Source organism: Thamnophis elegans, chromosome 4 (assembly GCF_009769535.1).
Source record: "Thamnophis elegans isolate rThaEle1 chromosome 4, rThaEle1.pri, whole genome shotgun sequence".
In the NCBI taxonomy this organism is placed as follows: Eukaryota; Metazoa; Chordata; class Lepidosauria; order Squamata; family Colubridae; genus Thamnophis; species Thamnophis elegans.
The window spans coordinates 111,879,411-111,896,732 of NC_045544.1; the positions used below are offsets into that span (position 1 = coordinate 111,879,411).

General features: G+C 37.5%; 1 protein-coding gene across 11 annotated transcripts in view; it reads right to left on the reverse strand.

The window, feature by feature from the left end:
- Window positions 1-17,322, reverse strand: part of HMBOX1 (homeobox containing 1) — a 125,681-nt gene that overhangs the window by 50,159 nt on the left and 58,200 nt on the right. For 10 of the 11 annotated variants that reach the window (XM_032216221.1, XM_032216220.1, XM_032216215.1 and 7 more), the window contains one exon: window positions 11,561-11,645. In XM_032216221.1, coding sequence (XP_032072112.1) covers window positions 11,561-11,583 — 23 coding nt within the window. In that variant the 5' untranslated portion in view covers window positions 11,584-11,645. Of the gene's footprint in view, window positions 1-11,560; window positions 11,646-12,671; window positions 12,859-17,322 lie in introns of those variants that run through there. The other variant, XM_032216219.1, reaches the window with a different exon arrangement.

Below are 17,322 nucleotides of genomic sequence, written 5' to 3' on the forward strand. Positions count from 1 at the left end.
CAAACTTTGACATTACATGGAACAGAAGATGAGATGGTAATAGAAAGAGAATTGTAAAGAAGCATATCTTGCATAAGCTATGGACACAAACATAGAATTCTATCTCTAGATCTATCCCTAAATTCTATCTCTTCTAGCCCTAAAAAACGGGCGGGGGAACACCACCAGAAAACAGTTTTCCTTTGTTTTTAAATCTTAAAGCCTTTTTGTGTATTATTTTTTAAGATTTAAAAAAAATAGTTTAATTTTAGATAGCATATAAATCATATCATACTATATTTGGAAACACTGACATTAAGATAAGAAATAAATGAAAATGTGAAAAAGTAAATAACTCTGAAAGTCTCCAAAATATCCAAAGATAATAAGACAAAATGTATTTTTTGAACACTGGATCCTTCCCTCCCTCTCTCTCTCTCGTGAAATTATGTTATGTTTTCCACATTGGTTTATTACAGTGGTGGAAACCATCCCAAACACATTGTTGTATTTGTTATACCACAATCCTGATAGCTTCTTATGGCCAAAATTCAGTTGTTGCTACCTGTCTGTCTCTCCTAAAGAGGAAAAATTTAAGTACTACATTTCTTAGAACTCAGCAATTTGTATCTCCATTTGTAGATTAAAAACCAATTCATTCAATACACATATTATTATACACAATGTTATATACTGAATATACTTTCATAAAGCAATTGTTACACACAAAACATCTACAAGTTTCTAAGGTAAGTCTTTAAGATAAATCAACATTAATTATTGCATACAATTCCATTTTTACACATATTTCATTTTCCCTACCAAAGGGGAAAAGTGGGAGGGGGGGATATTCTCATATACAATGTTTCTGGAAATTCTACATCCATCTCCAGATATTTGCCAGAAAGTGATTTTATTATAAGCAGTGATTGGAGAAGCCTTTTAATGCAGAGATAGGCAACTAGTATCTTCTAGCGCCTCCTGACTTAAAAATACAATATAAAATAAACGCTAATCTGTCCTTTTATTTTAAAATATTTCTAAGTCCAATCAACCCTCTCAGCTATTCTTTAAAAAAAAGAAGAAAATGCTGGATTACAACCTTATGTTGCTGGAGAGAATATGTTTTCCCTGCCCAGAAAAAAAAGAAAAAAAGAAATTGGGGTGGCAAAGAGATTCTCACTAAATTAGCAAAAAGAGGAGGAAGGAACAAGACTTCACAGTTGTAGTAATGGGTTTGGTAATTAGGCAGCCATTTTGTGAATAAAGGCATCATGGCAGCCAGTTTTTGAACATTCAACAATTCTCAAAATTCCAAACATGTCTGTTGTTCTAAAAGGACAATCTATATCCATCCTAATGACTATAACAGTAGCGAGCACTTATAGTTTGGGGTGGAAAGTTTTGTCTGTTACATCAACTAAAATTGAACTGGTGTTTAGAAAAGAATTTGAAGAATTACAACAAGGATGGAGAGTACTTCTGAGCTGATTTCATACAAAGATGCTTGTTATCTTACACCGTTTTTCTGGACATAACTAATGGCCAATATAGCTTAAAAAGTAGTCTTCCACTGTGAGGCTGAGTCTAAGACTACATGGCAAGTGCTCTACCTAAGGTGTCACAACTCCCTCACAAATACATTACAGTACTCATAAGTGAAAATAATTCCCTGTAGTTTATTGGAGAAACACAACTGTTTCATTTTTTCCCAATGATGTGTGTGTGTGTGTGTGTGTGTGTGTGTGATAAATTCTGGAGGACTTTTAAATTGGGACAAATAATTTTCTTATAGGAAAAGATGAAATATTTTTAAAATGATCTATTTCTCAATCCTTCGAAAATCTGATATTTACACAAAGTTTATTAATCAACCAAGGAGTGTCATCTCCCTTCTCCCAAAGCAAAAAGCCACTCTAAGAAAACATAAGCCTTTTCAAAATTTCCTACTATGTAAATCCATAAAAATGATATCCTATTTGTATGTTCTGATATAAACCCGCAGAATTTTTGTGAACACCACTTTAAATAATAACATATCAACTGGATTCTATATAATTTGTGATTTATTTCAATATACTAATAACCAAATAACAAAAACCAATAATGGGTAATGGAAGAAGCAAGTGATGACCTCATACTTAATTAAAATAACAAAGACTAGCAAAGGGCAAAAGAAAGTATGAAAATGCCAGAATTCAGATCTTTCACATTTTTTTTCTTTATTTTATACACGGTTCAAAATATATCTTCTAGAAGTAAAAATTTATCCTTGTGGACAGAATTTTTTTAAAAAAATCCCACTTTCACCAAATACAATCTTTACAGATAGGAAGTTTGTCAGCAACCAAAGAAATGAGTTGGCAGGCAGGCACTTTGCTGTTCACCAGGTATCATGTTGAAGTTGTGGGCTTAATTCATTTATTTTGAAAATGGAACATTAAATGTGAAAGTATGGAATGGATTGATCCTTTATTGGCAATTGCCATTAAGTGCAAGTAAGTGAAATGGAAATTTGAAGCTTGACATAATCTGAACTGGTATAGCACTAGTTAAAAAAAGCAGATTATATTGCTTATATTGCAGAAGCAGGAAAAAACACGCAGAGAACTATAAATCATGTTTACGAAAGTGATCTGTTCAATTAAGTATTATGATAATTCCATGATGGGGAACCTATGGCACACATGCCACAGGTGGCACGCCAAGCCATTTCGTGGAGCCATGTGCGCACTGGCAAGCTGATTTTCGGCCTTGATTTTCGGATGTTTTCAGGAACGGACTTCCGGTTTGTGCGTTGGGCTGTTTTTTGCCCTCCCCAGGCTCCTAGAAAGCCTCTGGAGCCTGGGAAGGGCAAAAAACAGACCTACCGGGCCCTTCGGAAGTCAGAAAATGGTCCGTTTCTGGCCTCCAAAGGGCATCCAGGGGGGCAGGGGACGCAGTTTTCATCCTTCCCACGCTCCAAGAAAGCCATGCGACATGCGGGGGGCAGCAGGGGGTGTCATGTGCACATGCACAAGGGGCACAGTGTGGGGGAGGCATAAAATTATGGGCGTGGGCATGCGAGCGAGCGTGATAGCGCATGTGCACATGCTTTTGGCACCCGAGGCGAAAAAGGTTTGCCATCATTGTGATAATTACATTTGATAAACAAACACAGATTTGTAATATATTCTGCTATTTTTTACTTTTGTAATTGGGTAAAAATAAAAGAGCGAATGTGTCAGGAACTTTGTGAATTTTGACAATGACTAGCAGCAAAGCTCAGCTACAAATTTTGGATAATCAGACTCAATATCTGCTAGGAAAAAAATGTCCTAGAGCTATGTAAGACTTAGGAGGACATTTGTTTGCAATTAACTTAAACAAAATCTATCCTATCTTGAGATTATGACGCTGCTGTTTCTCCAAGGAACAAGTACATATTTTCCAAAAATACACAACTGCTTTAAGAAATAGCAGGCATTCCTGAAGCACTTTTTGATCTTTGAAGCCAATGTGCTTGCATAGTCCTTAAATGTTCCATTGTAGAAAATCAAAGAAATGAACATATAATAGACTGCTGTCCTTAATAAACTTACTCTAAGTCCCCCACTCTCTCCCCCCAAAATAACTTCTTTTCAAAAGCATGCATAGGATTACACAGTACATGAAGATGCTGGAGTTACTGACAATTTTAATAGTGGCTTGACATGTTTCCTCTTAGAATGTTAAAGATTCATCAGAAAATGTCATCTAAATTCTGAACAATATCATTTTGCACATGTATACACACATCGCTGACTCTTAAATGACTATTTTAGGAGAGAAACCCATTACCATTTCCAAAGACACAATTTTGGACCATGTGTATAAATACTAGGTATCTGTGTTACAGATACAGAATTAGCTGCTTCTTCCACCTGTGCTGACATGAACTTATTCTGCATTCTGTGCAACTGTTTTTAACAAGGCTGTCACAACAATAGCATTTTTCAAGCCACAGAGGAATCCCAGTTTTGAATGATGCCCTACTCTTTTGAAGCACTCAGAAATTCAAGAAGAAAATTGCACGGTGGAGATAGAAGACAACACACACCACAATCTTCCCAGCAATGTCTTACCTTTTTAATGGAAGAGTTAAACTCACAGCAATTCTACTTGTAAACTGCATGCAAATCCCTAATGTAAAGGTGTCCTGTGTTTAACAAGCCAATTTACGAGGCAATTCTGCAACCAGACATTTAAGAATAATGTGATGCTCCTTGTTAATTAAGGGACATGCATCCCCATTAGCAGTTTATCACTACATAATGTTTGAAGCCCTTCTAATTTGCTACAACTACTTTAATTGTATTACTTTAATTTGTTTCTTATGGGAGAAGGGTGAACTGTTTTTTTCTTTGCAGAAATTAGCCCATTAAAAAAGAAAAAGAAAAAAACAGGATCTGGTCGTTTGTTTTTGATTTAATAAATGAAAAGCAGACCAGTTCAGATTTGCAACATGTCATTCCACTTATGAAACTAGAAGAGCAGGAAAATGTCAAATTTAACCATCTCTGGAAAAAAAGTTTTTCTCATAATTAGAAACCAACCAGGATTCTTAATTTCTTCTCACATTTCTGCATTAATGGTTTTTGTCTCTCTTAAATCAGAGCGCATATGTATTTTTAAAAGCAGTGATGGAGATTGGGGATTTTCCAAATTGATCTATCAAGAAATTTTGGTGGACTTGTTTCTTAAACTGCAATTATTATAGTTCTGCTCCATCTATTTGCCACAGAAGAAGTGAGAACTACTCACTAAATGTGCTGAAAATGTATTTCTAGCTGGTTCCCCTCTAGCTGAGATAGTCCTCATTCAGATCAGTGAATTATCATTAAAAATACTAAAACTTTTAAGATGTTCTGTATATTGGTTACATGACTTATTTGTTAAATTTATTTGCTGCTTATCTCACCTTCAATGTGTGGCTATTCTACGCAGCTTACAATAATAAAAACAAACAAGCAGAAAGGAGTACAAATAGAACAGAAATAAAATAATAGAATAAAATAAACAATGGCAAAGTAATATTACGAGAATAATATATCGATAAGTTTTCCTCTGATTTTTTTTTTTTTTTTTTTTTTTGCTTTTGCTGAATTGGGTGTTTTTTACTGTATTGTGGTAACAGTATCTTAGACTCGGGGATTACTGTATTAAATCCCACTGTTTTAATGATGTTTACTGATCTTTGATGGCGGCGGTGGAAGCATCTAGCCCATTCTTCATTGTTAAAAAGAAATCCCAAGACAATTTCAAGTAACAGTCTATGTAAGCAGGATAGAAAGAGTATTAATACTTCTCAACATTGGTGTTGGAGGACTCCTAAGAATACCACGGACAGCCAACAAATAAATTGTTGAAGACATCAGTCCAGAGTTCTCACTCAAGGCACAAGTAGCCAGGCTCAAATTATCCCACTTTGGACACATTATGTGAAGATCTCACTCTCTGGAAAAGGCTTTAATGTTAGGGAAGTGGAAGGAAGAGAAGAGAAGGGTGGATAGACTCAGTTACAGTGATGACTGATGCAACTTTGGAAGAAATGAAGGATGAGGTTAGGGACAAATTGTCATGGACAAAATCTATCTATGTGGCCACTGGGATTCAATACCGATTTGAGTCAGTACAGTACATGTTGTTGTAGATAAAATATAGCAGAACAATAGCAAGAGGTTGCCAGTGCTCTTCTGTCCTGTGTGTTGGCTTCCTGGAAATGTCAGCTTAGCTACTATGGGAAGCTGTCTTACTTTCAACAAAGTGGTTGAGTTTCTTCTTAATCTTGATTCATTCAAGGGTGATTAACCCTTCTGAGAAGATTTCTATGCCAGAGGCTCATTGCAACAGCCTTAATCAGAGGAATGCAGGGAACAGGTAAACTTGAAATAGCCATAGGAGTGGGTTTTTTCGAAGGAAATATTTACATCCTCTCCTGTTAACTTTTCTTCCTTCAGCCCACTTTCATGTTTAGACATCAGTCTCTTCTCACAATTGCTCAGCCCCAGCGACATTCAGGCTAAAACTGTAAAGCAGACCGGGTCTGCCCAGCTGCCTCTCCAAAATGTTCTGTTTAGGCATGCAAAGCAGGATGCTACAAATGCAGAAATCTGTTGTGCACTTTCGATCAAAGCGATGACAGTTAATAAGAACAGCCTGAGACATCTGAAAATAAATCCAGCATAATCAAATGCTTGCCAACACGACTTGTACAACTCAAGGCAAGAATGGAATAGCAATAGAATAATAGAATGAAAGAGGCTTTCTTTTGTCTTGAGGTCCTTCAGCTACTAAGTGGAATTGGGGCTTTGAGTTGCATGATACTATTTTGCCAGGCAGAAGTTGATTTCAGATTTCACACCAAGCTCTCCTGCAATAATAATGATTTAAAATTCACTTTGTTTGGGCTTTCAAAATCTATCATTGGCACACCATTACTTAGAGTTGTTTGTATCCTTCATAGCACTTCTACATGGGTACTGGCCTCACTCTCTTACATCTGCAGTAGGGGTGAATTGCCACTAGAGTGGTCTTACTGTTCATTTCCATCCTTCTCACTGAGCTGACTAGCACCTACCCAAGCTAGCCAGTGGGAGGGCACAAAAAAAGGCCAACCAGTCTGAAATCTTGTTCTGGACACATTTGCTTTTGGGGGGGGGGGGATACAGAGAATCCAATTAGAGATTGTGCAGAATGGGAATGGAAAAATGTACCTCTCAGAGAAACTATGTTATGGAAGGGGGGATGTTATAAAGATTGGCTATAGAAGGAGGAGAAAAATCCCAGAAGCCAGGACAAGACTGGGATATCCATCAAATAGGAAGTAGAAGGCTTGCAGTTCAAGGAAATGTTGGAAAACTAATTTCATAGTCAGCAATTTTGGAAGGCCGTTACAAGAAAGTCCGCTATGTATCCTGTGTTCAAAGGACCACTGAAACTACTGCTCCTGTCCTGTTATATTGTACACTCTAAGGATGCTTAAAATTCCTTACCTGATAAAATACCTAGGAAATTCTGATCCTTTATATGTACGGATGTTGTCAGATGATTCAGTCTCCTTGAATATAGCCAAATTTTATATATTTGGACAGATTCTGATTGCTCATTGATGAAACCACCACTAATTATATTTTATCCTGTTTTACTTAATTTTATTTTAATGTGCTTTTATCTATAACTCTGATCTGTGACTATAATAAAAATTATCTCTCTCATTGCCGTTACAGTTTTGTTTTTAGAGAAGGAGCTGAAAGGATAATTAAGATCCAAGAAATAATGGAGAATTGGGATATAAGCATTGAGTTTGGATTGTGCCAGTATGTGGAAGAGGTTTTTATTCTTAACTCAATAAACAAAACTTGATTTAATACATTTGTCTACATTGGTTTTCCATACTAGCAATATATATGGAGATAGTCAATCATTGAGTCCACAGTTGTCCCAAATGTGCTTTTTTCAAAAGGCAATTGGACTTTCTTGGGGGGGGGGTTTCCCTTGAAAATGTTTCACTTTTCATCCGAGAAACTGCTTTAGTTCTTCAATGAAGTGAAGAAACTTCTTGGATCAGAGGTGAAATGTTTTGAAGGAAAAAACCCAAGGAAATCCAGGTGACTTTTGAAAAGCACTTTTGGGATATACTAGCATTGGAAGAAATATCCATCTGGTTCAGTTCCAAGAAAGACACTGGAGGCTGATTGGAAAGAGGGTTTAATGGTGAACAGAACCACCAAGCACCAATGGTCCTCGTGCAGCTGAACACATGGAGTTGAAAGAGAAAGGTTTTTTCTGTTCCTGTGCAAGAACATGTTGCACAGACAAGAGCATTGGCTGTTGTCAGTTTCCTTGGGGTCATGTTTGTCTGAGCTACCATGCTTGATTGAAGTTTGCTGGGTGATGCAATGTCCTTAGGAGATTGTGCCATATGGTGAGCTCTGCTCTGGATGGGTTAATCCTATTAGGTCCTGGAGGGTCATGTCTTAATCCCATCAGCCCGGAGCTGGAGTCTTCTGTCTTGTAGATAGGCTGGCCCTGTCTTTCTTAATGGGCACCAAATATCTGCTGGGGCTAGGGAACTGTTTTCTGTCTTTAAAAACATGTTTCTCCTTTAGGGAAATATAATATTCTGCCTTTAATATTTCTCAAAATATTTCATTCTTCTAGGAGGTGGGCACTAACTTTCTGTACTAGCAGTGTTATAATATGGCATCTCTCCTGTGGAAGTGAAACTCAAGCTATAACTATAGTTGATTAAGTCACAAAGCTGCAGGAAACAACTTCATAGTCTTGGGTCTTGATGATTCCTTCAGACATCATGCAAAATCATGGCCTTAACTACAATGCAATGGGATACCTCATTTTAAGCAATGCACAGCCACTTAAAGTGTCCAGTGCAGACATTCTTCAATTATGTAAATCCACATCAAGTATGACATGAATATAAAGTGCTTAGTGTTGCTACAGCCTTCTCCTCCATCCCCCACCCCAAAAACCTAGTCCTTTCAGATATGTTGGGAATCCAGAATTCCCAATGACAACAGTCTGGGAATGAGTGGAACAGAGCAAAACATCTGAGAAGAGGTCACTGGCACATTATTATTTTTTTTAAAAAAATATCAATACAAAATACTTAACTGTTTAAATAAAATCAAACCTCTGGTTAAAATGTATTTCTTCCACTCATTGATCATATTTATCTATAAAAGCTGACAATGGCAAAATAGGATTTTTTCCCCTTTACAAAAAAAAATCTTCATGCTGAGGTTTCTAAAAACAAAATGCTTACCTCATTTGAAAAGAAACAAAATTTTCCCCAATGCTTCATAAATACTGGTTTGATACATATATAACCATCTCCCTGTGATTTTCAAGAGCCGAGGCAGTAGCTAACCATCTCCCAAAGCCTCATTTCATGACAAAATGAACTTCGAAATCTCTGCCAAGTTGTGACATGCCAGTTGATTCTCATGAATGAGGGTTTAACCTCTATGGCCAATCTCACAACAATTTAGATCTATTGGGAAGGGTAATGCTTCAACCAAAAGACTAAGTCCTGCTTTTAGTTTTCAACTTCATGCATTCTTGTTGTTCATAGTAGAGTCTTGAAATGCCCAGAGATTTGAATGGCATGCATATCCATGAAAGACAGAAAGACATAGGGAAAGTGCATCAATATAGGTAAGCAAATTATTAATGGTTTCATGGAGTACATTTTTTTAAGGCTCACTTATCCATTGCTTCTTCTTCCTATGAATCATGAGAACTCACTTGAAACCTAGGATAAAATTGTCTTAAATCTAAAACAGCACACACAATGCCTTTTCAAAGCAGTGAATGGTGTATAAATGGGACCGATTATAAATAGTAATTTGCAGACATTTTATACCCCAGGAACCCTTTTTCCTTAGTTTGACTAGATGAGGATCCTCTGTGCCACAAAACTCCACTGAAGAAGAATCTTCAATATGTCCCCAAGATATTCTGGATTCACATGGAGAAACAATCAACCATCAAGTTTCACCATCGCCACAGGTGAAATTAGAGTTAGGTAATGAAATTGCCAGAAATAACCTCCAACACCTCCTTTTAAAAAGATCAGGGGAGAAACTCATTCTCTGGCTAGTAATTGCTGCCAAAAATATATTACCTTTGCCATTCTAATATCCTATCATAAATAATAACTGGGGACGTGGGAAATCATTATCTAGTACAGGGGTGTCAAATTCTCAAGCCATGGGCTGGATGCAACACATGCTGGCCTCGCCCCCGCCCAGTTTAGCGAAGGGGAGGGGGAAAGTCCCGATATGTCACATGATGCCACTGTGATAATGTGAGTTTGACACCCCTAGTCTAGTACATTAGTAGGGCAATAAGTAGAGGAAGGCAGACAGTTTAGGCAAGTTGATCAAATGATCTGTCCTGGAGTAACTTTCTACGAAGAAAGAAGAAAGGAAAAAATTCAGGCAAAATTAATAATTCCTGTTTCTGATTGCTTTATCCATTTCTTAATGATCTGCCAGGAGAAATAATCAGCAGTTTTTCTTGTTTGCACAGGTGTGTATTGCATTTTCAAGCAAACAGGTTAGAATCCTACTGTGGAACTGGATTTATAATCATCTAGATTTGAATTTCAGAGCCTTCTTCCAGCATAGAAGCAACTTGCAGCATGCTGCACTCCTTTTTTTAACTGGCAGGCACTATGAAACCTTCATAGGCAAAGTCTGAACAGTTAAAACAAAATGCTCTATCCTTACTATTCAATTTAGTGGTAACCTCAGCTTTTGCTCTGCAAGAAACATTATAATCCTTCCTAGATTCCCCTCATCACAGCAAGGGAAAAAATGACTAACAAATTCACATTCTAGACTGTGCTATATTTCTATGGCATGCTTCAATGTGTAACTTAGTTTGGCTAAGAAAGAACTGAACTTTTGAGAGTGATCAATGGCTACTTTCTCAGTCTATAACCTAGCTGATATTTGAAAACACAGCACTGTAGAGCCAAATAAAACCCTTTCTTTTTAATCTCCTTGCACTATAAACAAATGAAATGTTTATTACTTAGAGCCATCCAATCATAATTCTTTATATCTGTATGTTTGCCAATCACAAAAACAATTATTGCATGCTGCATATGTAGAAATGCTCAAGTAGAAGTTCAAATCCTTTTAAGCAATCTGTAAAATGGAAATATTTATGACTAACAAATGTAGGTCATTCATAAAACAAGCACTCTTCCAAAATTTCATATTTAAAAATTGTATAAATGTAACAACAAATATAAGTGAGCTACTACTATCTAGGGCAGGGATGTCAAACTCAATTTCATTGAGGGGGGCATCAGGGTTGTGTTTAACCTCGGGGTGGGAGCTGGTGGACATGGCCAGGGTGGTCATAGTCAGCTTGATGTCACTCATCATGGGTCCGTTTTCAGCCACAATGGCCCTCGCACACTCTGTTTTCGGCCATGATGGCCTCCTGCAGCCCTCTGCCAGCTAAACCTGAGCTCGTGAAGGCTACATGCGACCTCTCTGAGCTCTGTTTTCACTGGCAGAGGCATTGTGGGCCGGTTCTTTACTGTTTCCAGGGTGGGCCTGTGGGCCAGATCTAAGCCCACACGCAGGCCGAATCTGGATCCTGGGCCTTGAGTTTGACACCGCTACTCTAGGGAGTCTAGACTATCTGGAAAACCTTTCTTATAACCTTTAATTACTGGCCCAGTGGCTGGGATGCATCCATGTTATAGGAATACTCTTTATAAAGCTAATGAAAATCACAGTCACACGACCACATTTCTGTAAGCTTGGGAGGAATTTTCATGAAGTAAAATACAAACCACACCATCAGCATGAAAGAGCACAAAAAATAAAACCCATATTCCTCATGTGGCTTCCTAGGTCTGCCTTTCCTAACCTGATACCCTTTGATGTATTAGACTAGAACTTCGATTATTGCCAGCCAACAGGAAATCCTTAATTCAGCAGTAGTCTGAAAACTTAACAGAATTACAGGCTCTCAAGCCTTTGGCCACAGACAGAGAAAAAATAGTTGATGTTGTACTTACACCACTGGAAAGGTTCTCAGCATAATTTACATGGGGAGAGGAAGGTCAGAAAGCCTCTTGGAGGTCTTCAGTATTTGTTATCATTCTGAAACAAATAAGTAGGAAGACATTTAATTTTTACATAATTTCTTAAAAGTTATTTTTCCATATTACTGCACAGATCTAAACAAACAAGCAATGATTATTTCATTTTCTACCAAACTCCTATAAAGTCAGAATCTGTCTTAAAATAGACAGGACTCTGATGGATAGGAGGGTCTTTTTGAAATATTTTTACAGTGTCTCACAACGTAAATGCATTTGGACTTGATGGGTTGCAAAGCTATAATTATTGAATAAAACACAGAACTAAAATACCAGTTGCTCAGAAAGATGTATAGCTTTAGAATGACAAATCAACATAAGCTCCAGAGAAATCTACAAGAGTGATTAAATAAGGCAGGAATAACATATCACAAGCAAAGAATGGGAAGATTGGGCATATCAAGTTTAGAGAGGGAAAAAATAATGGTGGTACATTTTAACAATTCTCCAATATTTGCAGAAAAATGGCGAAAAAGAGGGAGAATTTTTTCAGATCACCTAAGAAGTTAGTAAGAAACATGAATAAGATTTGTAATAAACATCCTGCAAAGATATCTAAATTTAAAGGGATATTAAGCAGACACAACAGCTTTTTACCTTGACTTTGACTATACTGAAATAATTTTTTCAAGGTCCAGTAAAAGAGGAGTAGTTCGTGGCTGGAATTTCTTTTTATTTCTAGAGCAACATTATGGATCTCACATATGCCAATAGCTTTAACATGATTATGCTCAATAGTTTGTTTTGCTTTAAAAAACAGAATTCACAAACATCAGAAAAAGTCCATCAGCTTGATCAAGCCATAGAACTCAAATATCTCTGCTAGATCAGGCCAAAGGCCAACTAGTTGATGACATTATCAAAAAAATGTGAGCGCTTAACCGGCAGTAATGCCAGTAGCAACCCACTCCTGACATCCTTAGTAACCTGTCCATTTAGGAAATTGGAAGATACGTGTCCATTATATTGACCAGACTCAACAGCCACATTTGTAAAGGTTGTTTCCTACATTATCTGCCATATTTACCATGTAAATTCCCTTGTGGAGTAGCTGATCTTGCTGCATGTCATGCAGGGATTGCAAACATTCGAATAAGTGAAAAAGAAGTTGCAAACTCAGGTTTAAAAACAGTACCGCACCTTTAAAATGTGAAAATCAAATCTCAGTTGGGGAAAACATATAAGACCTAAGAATGTAGACAGGGCACTCATCCCTGCCAGCAGTCTAAAGACAAAAAAACAGAGTCCAAACATTCATAGTGACTTCCAAACTTAACGATGGAAAAAGAGTCACTTTTTCAGTGTATCATTTGTTTTCAAAGGAATCCAGTAGCTGAAGAACAGGCAGTATGTTTTTTGGATATCCCCTACCTATCATGGCATTTCAAAACCATAAGGCCTCAACCCTTCAGTCTGACAAACATAATCTTAGTTTGTCTTCCTAGCATTAACCAGGCAGAACAGCAAGTATCATTAATCTGTATGACTAATGCAGAGGTTAAACCTGACAAACCTTTGTCCTGTCTGCATTATTCATTAATGAAATTAACTTGTTAAAGGGGGGGAGGGGGGGAGAGGAGGAAAGGGAGAAACAGAGATTGAAAGAGGAAGTCAGCCTTCCTTCCCTCTCTGGTGCATAAATAGTATGCAAAAGAGTGGAGGAGAAAAGAGGGAGGAATTCTGTATTAGTATGAAAATCAACTGTAGCTGCAACTGTAGGATGGAATGAACAATCCAATCCTCAGCTTAAAAGCTGCTCTAAAAGGCAGCTCAAATTTACAATGGATGAGCCTTCATGGCAATCTGTTTCTCCGATATTAAAAATCTCATTTTCTCAATGCCAAGGACAAGTGGAAGCGTGAGGCACTGGAGTATCAACTCGGCATTTGTCTCATTTGACATTAAATCATTCTCATTTTCAACTTGCATTTTCTAATATCTCCTTGGGAGCCACTTCAGTTTTGTTCATTTCTCTTTGACTGCAATTAAGATATTGGAGTACCACGTCTCCACCTTTGCCTCCACCTTCTACACTTCCTCTCAGAATGGTTTTTTTTTTTTAATTTAACCAGTTTCTGGGCAATTTAGAAGACCAAAAAAGTGCAGTTCCCACGAAGATTCACCGGCCAAAAAAATTAATTCACCTTAAACCATAATGGAGGAATATAGTATGTATCGAAGAATCAGCTCATATTCATTAAGATTCAAAAGGCAGTTTCATGACGAAGACACTGAAAGTGATTTCTTGTTCTAAAGAAGTTACAGTACTTCCATCTTTTATCATAGCCAGACTGTGGCCCTGAAATCACTTATCAGATATTAATACATATCCTCCAGCTCAGGATCCCAAATTTCAAATGAGCAGCTTTTGGGGAATGAGAGTCTAAAATTTTGCAATAATATTACATACTCAAACTGTCACAATGTATAAATAGACAGAACATCCTCCCACCAAAGATTTCACACAGCAGTTATCCTACTTTTTTTCCTACTATTTTAGTTCCACTTTCATGAGTATGCCAATTAGTTCAAAGACAAATACTACAAATGCCCACATTTATTAAGAACACAGTATGCAGAGGTTTTTTTTAAAAAAATAAAAGAATACAAGTTTCTAGTCCTTCATCTACGTAGAAGAATTTGGAAATGACAGAGAGAGACCAAACAGCATTTCCAGAGCAGAAGGAATCAACAGGATCCAGATCCAGATTGGTATTAGTACCAATCATAATTTTAAATTTATATCTTCATGGGCAAATACTTCCAGCTCTTAAATACCAAAGAGTCTAAAGACAAAGATGAAATCTAAACATAAGCATGCTGGTTCTACATGCAAACCCCTTTCTTCGATTTCTCTTTTCAATTTTTAAAACTTTGAAGGAAAGCTCCAGTTCCCAACTACTAGCCTCGTTTTTTTCTAGAAGGCCTTTGGGCCAAACGATATAACTAGGAAAGCAGTTGGAACGGCTATCCATTGCCTTCAGCAAACAATATTGTTATTATTTATTAATCGGGCGGGTCGGTTGAAAAGTCAAGAGAGTGGACAGGACAGAGGGATCAAAGTTCTGTCCACGATATGCACATTAAAAATGGGTGGAACTTCAATGGCACCATTGACTTTTTGACCACACCCAGTGAACACTGCTGTTATTATTATAATAATAGTAACAACATAAAACAGAAGCTGGAAAAAGATAAAATTAATATTTTGGTCTTTGGAGAGAATACTCCCAGGGGTCTTGGCAGATGTCACTCTTTGCTATTTGTGTGTGCGTGTAGGAGCTGAGCTAAGTGGGCTTCTTGGGTTTATGTTGGCTTGGGTTTTTAAAAATATAGTGGAATATTAAACTGCACACTGTAGGTTTCCTTTGGTGAAATATATCAAATTTATATTTTGACACAGAGGAGTCCATCTCCAACTGCTGCTTTCTTGCGTTGGTTGCTTATCTTTGTGACTTCAGCAGCCACTCGATGGTGGTTAGCAAAATCAGAACTTAATCTACTGAGATGAACACCCAGGGATTCTATACATTTAATTTCCCACATTTCCTGCGTCAGCTTTTCTATCCATATGACCACACTGGTTGCACCATAAAAAGGCTACAACCTTGATAGATACAGGATGACAAATGCTGCCTTATGCCACTTTAGACTACTGGATCACACAGTTGAAGTACCATTACTTTTTCAACTTAGCTTCCCATAGTCTTTGATAACTAAAGATGCTGGAAATATACTTAAGAGCTTCACCAGACAATGCTCTGGCATTGAACTGTGGCCCCTCCCAGGGCAAGAACTACCTTCCAAAGCAGTAGAGCAAAAGCTTCTCAGCCAAGGAAAAACAATCCCTTAAGTGGCTATTGATGCTTGCTCTGCGAGGCAGCAGGAAATCTAAGATACTAATAGGGCCTCTAAATGGCTATACTAAGTGCTGGAAGGTACTGATCTCCTTTGGCTTCCTCCTTCAGGTTCTCTGCTTAGTTTGGACTTCGGCTTAGAAGACATATGATGACTTTTCCCTCCTCTGTTTAGATACAGCACTGGCACATTTGCAAGTGAGGTAACAAAATATTGAAAGCTTCATTGCAGCAGGAGTTTCCAGTTCTTCTACTTGTTGATTATTACCTGTTAAGAACTGTTTTTCCCAGTGATGAAATTCATTTTTTTACTACCGGTTCTGTGGGCGTGGCTTGGTGGGCGTGGTGTGGCTTGGTGGGCGTGGCTTGGTGGGCATGGCAGGGGAAGGATATGGCAAAATCTCCATTCTCACCCTACTACAGGGGAATGATACTGCAAAATCTCCATTCTGGGGCCAGCCAGAGGTGGCATTTGCCGGTTCTCTGAACTACTCAAAATTTCCACTACCTGTCAGAACCTGTCAGAACCTGCTGGATTTCATCCCTGTATGCCCACCAACTGAGCCAAATGTTAACTGGTACCATTTCAAAACTCAAATATTGTTAAGAAATAAGGCCATCAGGCAATTAACAGTCATCAATGATCACTGAAGTGCTTTGATACGCCAAAGTGAAAGAAATGAACTGTTTAAACCTCGACTCTGTTATGGATAATTCAGGAAGTTATTAGCCAATTTCTCTTTCTCTCCTTTTATAAGGCAGCTGACTTTACAATGGCATGTATCAATCAACATGTATTAATAATTAATCAATGGAATAACATGCCTCCTGGAATTATGGGTGCTCCATCACTGGAGGTTTTCAAAAATAGGCTGGACAACCATTTGTACAGGATGGCATAATGTGTCCTGCCTTGAGCAGAAGATTGAACTACAAAACCTCTGAGGTCCCTTCCAGCCCTATGATTCATGTTCTATGTATGTTAGTAAAAAATAAAAATCTTAAAAAATAAGTAAGTTCTCACTGTTTTCATGAAAGATTACATGAGATTTTCAAGCATGCCAGGATCCCATGTAACTCATGCAAGATCCATATCCACATCAGATTTGAATGTTTAATTTTTTTAAAAAATCCTGAAAATATTGCAGATTCCTGACATATGAGGTTATTGGAAAGATAGGTAATATTGTAGGAAAAATCCCTACAACCATTCTTATTTATCCAATCAGGTACATTCCAGATATATGAGATCACAGTTCCTTGATAAAATGGATGTGGGCAAAGCCAGCTGAAAATTAAGATGATTATAATTATAATTTGCCATAGGCGAACAGGTTGCAATATAAATTCAATAAAATAAATAAATTATAACCAAACTCAACTGGAATTCTTTCTTTTGTTTTTAAATAGATGATTAACACAATCAGGACAGAGCTTGTGGTTGAAGATCTGTAGAGATTCTCAACCATCCAGGTCATTGTTGTCCCAAAGGTGCTTTCTCAGGAGGCAACTGGACTTTCTAGTTTTTTCTTTTGAAGATGTTTCATTTCTCATCCAAGAAGCTTCTTCAGCTCTGATAGGATAGTGGGTAATGGAAGGGTAGGTGCAAGTGATATAAATCCTTCCATTCCCCATTATCCTGCCAGAGCTGAAGAAGCTTCTTGGATGAGAAGCAAAACATCTTCAAAAGAAAAAAAAAAACAAGAAAGTCCAGTTGCCTCCTGAAAACGCACCTTTGGGACACTTATGGTTAAAGGTACCAAGATCTAACAATTTAGAGCCCAGGCTTCAACCCTGGTTCACTTCTAGGCAGAGCAAGTT